Source organism: Mizuhopecten yessoensis, unplaced genomic scaffold (genome assembly GCF_002113885.1).
Source record: "Mizuhopecten yessoensis strain PY_sf001 unplaced genomic scaffold, ASM211388v2 scaffold8447, whole genome shotgun sequence".
NCBI lineage: Eukaryota > Metazoa > Mollusca > Bivalvia > Pectinida > Pectinidae > Mizuhopecten > Mizuhopecten yessoensis.
In genome coordinates this window covers 422,839-429,354 of record NW_018407552.1, presented here as the reverse complement: position 1 = coordinate 429,354, position 6,516 = coordinate 422,839, and the positions used below count along the sequence as shown (strand labels likewise).

The following is a 6,516-nucleotide window of genomic DNA, read 5'->3' as shown; positions in this document are numbered from 1 at the left end:
AAAAATAACAACACTTTGTCAGGACCATGAGGCGATCATTCCTACCAACTTTCAGTTCAATCGGTCCAGCAGAACTTGACTTTAAGTTTGAAATAGGTTTTCAAAATGGCGGCCGTGGCGGCCATATTGGATTTCTGATCGACCCGAAAAATAACAACACTTTGTCAGGACCATGAGGCGATCATTCCTATCAACTTTCAGTTCAATCGGCCCAGCAGAACTTGACTTTAAGTTTGAAATGTAAAATGTTAACGGACGACGGACGACGGACGACGGACGACGGACGACGTACGACGTACGACGGACGACGACGGACGAAAACGGATAGCAATAGGTCACTTGAGCTAAAGCTCAGGTGACCTAAAAAGCAAATACTGAAATGAACAAAAGGCAATAAATTTTGAAAAAATCACAGAATCAAAATTCTTTTAAGGGAGACACAACTTCATATCATGATTATCATGTATACCAAGTTTCAAATAGATCAGTCGAAAAATGTAGGAGGAGATTGTCGGACAAACAAAGTTTACGCCGGACAGCCGGACAACGCCATACCATAATACTACCGTCAAATTTGACGGTCGTATAAAAAGGAGGGAGGAATGTAATGGAACTGAACTTAGTCAATTGTCTGCGACCAAGCCCCATACCTCAATTAGTAGGGTGTATGTTTAGTTAATGGAGGGTCCCTGCTTCAAATCCTGGTCTGGCAAAATATCAATCAGTCATTGATACAATACGAACTGATCAATAGCATCATATGAATTATGTAATGGGACAAAAGTGAAACATAAAATCATTCATTGAGACACAAATTTCTGACAGAATTTTGGACAGAAAATAATCTCTTTCTTACCAGTAAAACAAGCCTCCTGTTGATGATGACTGTTAACATCTTGTTTTATAATTTCTTCCAGGTACTCCTGTGTCCAAAATATTTATAAGACCAATCCTGCAATCGAAAATTTGTTATTACAATTGACAATAGGGATTATGCACATTTTTATATGTAAAAGCACATTGAAGTATTATGGATCTATTACTACCAACCTACACCCGAAGAAAATGTTCAAAATATCCAGCAGATAGTTACCAGATTACCGCCATTGATAACAAACATATTGTTGGGAGATCAGGAATTTCCTCTCATTAAAAAAATAAGTTGCCAAACATGCAGTTTCTCTCCCTATTGTTTGACATATCCGATATCACCACAAAGGGTGTGAATAATTCTTTTTATCTCACACTGCCTGGGAAAAGTGTTCAAGATGAAAGGCATATATATATATACATGAAGATAATTAAACAAGGATTGCAGCCATTTAATCTGCCTTGAGATTCACAAGAAGAAGATTATAAGAAATTATCCTTATTTACTCAAAAGTTTATAATCAGCAAATTCATTATTGGAATGACATGTGTATATATATATCTCGCTGAAAATTAGAGGTGTGGCAATAACTGAAAACATTGATTTAAATGAATATTGACACAGGGCTGATTAAAGAATGGATAATCAATTTTCTTTATACCTGATTGATTTGTAAATTTGTCACAGAGAATTTAATTTAAATGCAATTTGGAACTTACATTTCAAGATAACAATTGGATTACAATCTGAACAGTTTAAGTTAATTGGTTAATCTTTCTATTCAGAAGCTTCATGTGTAGGTAACTGAATAGGACAATACAGAAAATTATTTATTAAAAAGGTGTACAGATTTACCATTGTACCCCTGTATATTTTTAGTACCATGGCTTGTAAATTTGTACAGATACGATTGTACTATCGTCAGTCTTTTAATTTATTGATATTTACCATCTACCACATTCAGATGGCATTCATGAGCCGATTATTGACGTCACCATTATGATTCCGTCATAATTGTTACATAATGGATACTGCTGACCCTTTTTGGATGATATTCACTGACCAAGCCTATACGATAAACATTTTGTGAGCCACTTCGGTAAATAACCCCAATCCTTCAGACCTCAAATAGATGGATGCAAATGCAGTTCCAGTTGCATGCAAGAAATTGTCATTTTCAGGATTGTTATACAAGTAACAAATCAATATAGAAATAGAGTATGATTAAGCTTAGTCATTATAAAACGCATTAATGTTAATTGTCATCCATCAAAATGGAAATGAAATATGGAGAACGATCTCAACGGAAAATATTAGGCCTACACTGTATGTACATTTAAAGTGTTAATGTGAACAGATTTAACATAACAATAAGTATTTATTAATTTACTAAGTAATCATCAATTGCAAAACTGTTTGCATTTCATTTGCGTCCAAAAACAATCAGTTTAATCCAGTTAAGAGTACATTTTCTGGATCTTTATAATACTGGAAGAGACCTTGATACCGATAAAGGTCCCGGGTTGGAGGATTGGGCTTGGGATTTAGTAAGTTCTTCTTCTTCTTCTAGTAATGTGCCAGGCTCCATGTGGAGCATATTCGCACATGGTTAAAAGATTTAAAATCATGTTGTGGTGAGGCTCACATCAGGATAAAAATAGTCTTGGCTACCTATGGGTGGAACTTTCCGATCCTGGACTTCAAGGTTTCCAGGGTGTCGGCATCCACAATACTTGCTGGCAGTTTGTTCCATATCCAAATACCGGCTGGGAAGAAAGAATCCTGGTACAATCCCAAGCTACAGTATGGCTGGAGGTATCGGGTGGTGTGTCCTCTAGTCCTTGTACCAGTTGACTTAAGCAGAGTTGTTGGTATTGCGATTAGATATGTTACGCCTCAGGAAAGCAGTGGTATTGTTCGCCTTCCTTGTAACACTGGTGACGTGACTGTTCCATGACAGTTTCTGATTGATGGTGACTCCCAGGTACTTTGCCTTGTCCGTCATGTTGAGATGTTGTCCATGAATGGTGTACTTATTAGCAATAACATTGCATTTGTTAGTGATTCGTATCACTTCGCACATATCAGGATTGAAACTCATTCCCCAGACATTTTCCCACTGCTGCAACGAGTCAAGGTCTTCCTGTAGGTATTTTATATCCCTCTTTCTGTTGATAGTCCGATACATCAGGCAGTCATCTGCAAACAGTCTCATTGTTGAACTCACTCTGCCTAGTAAATCGTTGATATAAACTAAAAACAGGAGAGGTCCCATGACCATGCCTTGAGGAACTCCGGTTGACACTGGAGCTGGAGAGGATTTCTCACCATCCACCACTACCTGTTGTGATCAGTCTTGACAAGAAGTCCTCAATCCATGACAATGTAGTTCCTCTCACGCCGAAGTGATGCAGTTTAGCTGATAGAAGTCGATGGGGGACCTTGACGAATGCCTTACTGAAGTCGATGGGGGACCTTGTCGAATGCCTTACTGAAGTCGAGCAGAACAGTGTTAATCTGATTTCTGTCATTGAGGCCCTTCGCAAGGTCATGGACTGTTGTTATTAGTTGGCTCTCACAAGATCTTTGTTTCCTGAAGCCATGTTGCCGGTCTGAAAGGATGTTGTTTTTCTCAAGGTGTGTGATGACATGGCTGTGGATTATGTGTTCTAGGCTCTTGCAGCATACTGGCTTTGTGAGTATTCAATCCCTGCATCAGCTTTAGCACGCCTTTCTCCGATACCTTGATGTTGGGCACCGTTTGATTGTAGGCGACACAGAGGGTGGGTACTGTTGCGTCGTCTTCTTCTACAGTGAAAACTGAAGAAAACTGTCAGTTCAGGATATCTGCTTTCTCTTTGGGGTTGGAGTGCATAGTGCCAACAGCCTTGAGCTATGAGACTCCCTATCTGTCACTCTTCTTGCTCTTAATGAAGGTGTAGAGTTTCTTGCAGTTCTTTCCAGCTTCGCTAACCATATTGTTTATGTATCTGTTGTAGGACTGCTTACATGCCTTCTGGCTCTCGCGTTGGATCATGCAATATCTTTCCCAGTCATCAGCTTTTTGCGTCTTCTTCGCCCTTCGGTGCGCCCTTTTCTTACGTCTGCTTAGCTTTTTTTTTTATCACACCATGGTTTGTTGAACCTGACTTCGTTGAGTGAAATCCTCAGAGAATCTTGTTAGCTCCTCTTCCATAGCTGGTAGGTTGGCTTTAGACCACAAGTATATTAATCTCTTGGCTGGTTTCCTACGCTGTGGTATGATGTTGGTATCAATCATCACAACATCATGATCACTATAAAGGCCCGGAAGGGACGAGCACTTACCTATGAGTTGATAATAGAGTTTTAAAAGTTTTAAAGTCAGACATTTCGACCAGATCTTCCTGAATGTTGTTCCAATCAGTCGGGGTGCGTGGAAAGAATGAGTTTGACTTTCTACCATGCAAACGACTGTCAGTCTTCAAATCCCGGACTTAATGCTTCCAATGATATCGATAAGCTAGCATGTGTAGTAATCTAACCGATTATACCCGGCCTCCTGTGACAACGATTCAGTGTACAGATCCCAATACCATCTTTCTGTACGGCGTTTGAAGTTTTTAATTTTTGTAACTCACTGGGCTAAAAAAAATCACTAAAATGGTTTCGGCCATGTTGTCCTCACGGAATTCGATTCTCTAAGTCCGTGCTGTCAGTGTCAAGTGTCAGTATCACTTGACTGTCAAGTTATTGGTCATCAGTCTTTATGAGTGGTTATATTAGGCCCTGTCAACATCAAAATTGTATTCTGAACATCAAACCTACCGTATCTATCATACCCAGTGACAGGAAATGGAACATGGTACAACCACTTGCTCAGTGAGTCGTTGGACAGGAACACTAGTACTCCGAGCTTCAATCGGAAAAGACATCCAGCATCACATGACCGGTGCGTCTAATTACCCAATACTACCCAATACCACCCATTATTAATTAACTATGTAGATATTGCTGTAATATGTAATAAATGGCCCGTGCAACATAATCAACTATCTCAGCCAATATCGGAATTGTTACACACAGTCGGCCAATATTGAAAAAAGTCGGCCTTTATGGAAAATATTGGCCAATACGAGAAAACGCGCGTAATCGAATGCGCCCGTTAAACCGTTCGGAACTCAACGGAAGGTAACGTCTTATCCTACGGCAAACCCCGATATGTTCCTGGCGCAGACGACAACATACATAAGATCTCCCATGATCAGTTTGTGCACCAATCTGAAGATTGAATCTGAATTGTCGCAATAAGAACAACGATGAAAATGTGACAAATGTTCAATTTAAATTTGTTATTGTTTAACAAACATTAAACAAAAGTTATTTTCTGCTTAAACATGTAAGAATTACCTGTTTCATTGTTTTTATATCTGCATAGTTAATTAAAAAAGGGTCATTAATTAGCTAATTCAAGTTATTAGGCCTCGGTCAGTCATATTGGCCCTTGTCCTGCGGCCTCGGGCCAATATGACAGACCTCGGCCTAATAACTTTTTTAATTAACTATGTAGATATAAAAACAATGAAACAGGTAATTCTTACATGTTTAAGCAGAAAATAACTTAATAATACTACCCAAAACTACCCCATACGACCCAGTTATGAACCAAATACTTATTTATTACTGTGAAATATCACCTTTTTAGTCGTTATTTACTTCCATCTGCCATATTTTATCGGGAAATATGCGATTTGGTGCAGAAAACATCACCGAATTGCCGTGACTATGACCCAATACTACCCCATAGCACCCAATACTACCCCATACCACCCAATACTACCCCAACGACCCAGTTATGAACCAAATACTTCTTTATTACTGTGAGATATCACATTTCTTGAAGTTATTTACTTCTATGCGTCACATCCTATCTAGAAATATGTGATTTGGTGCAGAAAAATCACCGAAAATGCCGTGACTAGGGGTTCGACGATTTACACGAACGGGCAGGAACGGGCAGAAATCTATTAATTATTATATATACATTAGTGAATATATATATTAGATACATTTAAGTATCATTATCGGGTATAAGATATATTTTTTAAAAGAATTGCAATTACATGATACTATATTAATTCTATTCATGTCATAAAATGGTGTTATTAAGATCGTATATTTAAATTTAACAGGAAATATTTAGAAAATTTGAAATTACTTTTCAAAAATGTTAGTTAAACCTTCAGTTAAATTAGATACTCAAATACTACGATATTCAAAAAGTATGTGAATTGTATATGATTCGAAGTTACTTGATTAACTCACAGATAGTCTGTTTTGGACAAGCTAGATATAGTTCTCTGACCTATCTTATGAAGGGTAGACGAGTAGGTTGTCATTAATCAAAGGAATTACGTTACGCTTCTTCTACATCAATCCAGAGACGTATATATATATTACTTCTTTGACCCTTACATATTACGTAATATATACGTCTTTGATCATCCGAAAGCAAAATACTAAATGACATGAAAACTTGATTCGACTCCCAGAGATACTGTATACACATATATACTTTTAATAACCCTGAGTTTGTGACACCACGGAATTAGATTAGAAATTAGTCAAATCTTTTAGAATGGATGATGAAGTTTTGTACAGATGAT

At 37.9% G+C, this 6,516-nt stretch overlaps 1 protein-coding gene across 2 annotated transcripts in view; it reads right to left on the bottom strand.

Annotated features, from left to right (window-relative positions):
* The window catches only part of LOC110455980, a 26,458-nt gene extending 21,676 nt beyond the window's left edge, over window positions 1-4,782 (bottom strand). For both annotated transcript variants that reach the window (XM_021506470.1, XM_021506471.1), the window contains exons 1-2: window positions 4,679-4,782; window positions 857-952 (exon numbers count right to left, since the gene is read on the bottom strand). In XM_021506470.1, coding sequence (XP_021362145.1) covers window positions 857-895 — 39 coding nt within the window. In that variant the 5' untranslated portion in view covers window positions 896-952; window positions 4,679-4,782. The remainder of the gene's footprint in view (window positions 1-856; window positions 953-4,678) is intronic.
* Between the last annotated feature and the right edge of the window lie 1,734 nt (window positions 4,783-6,516).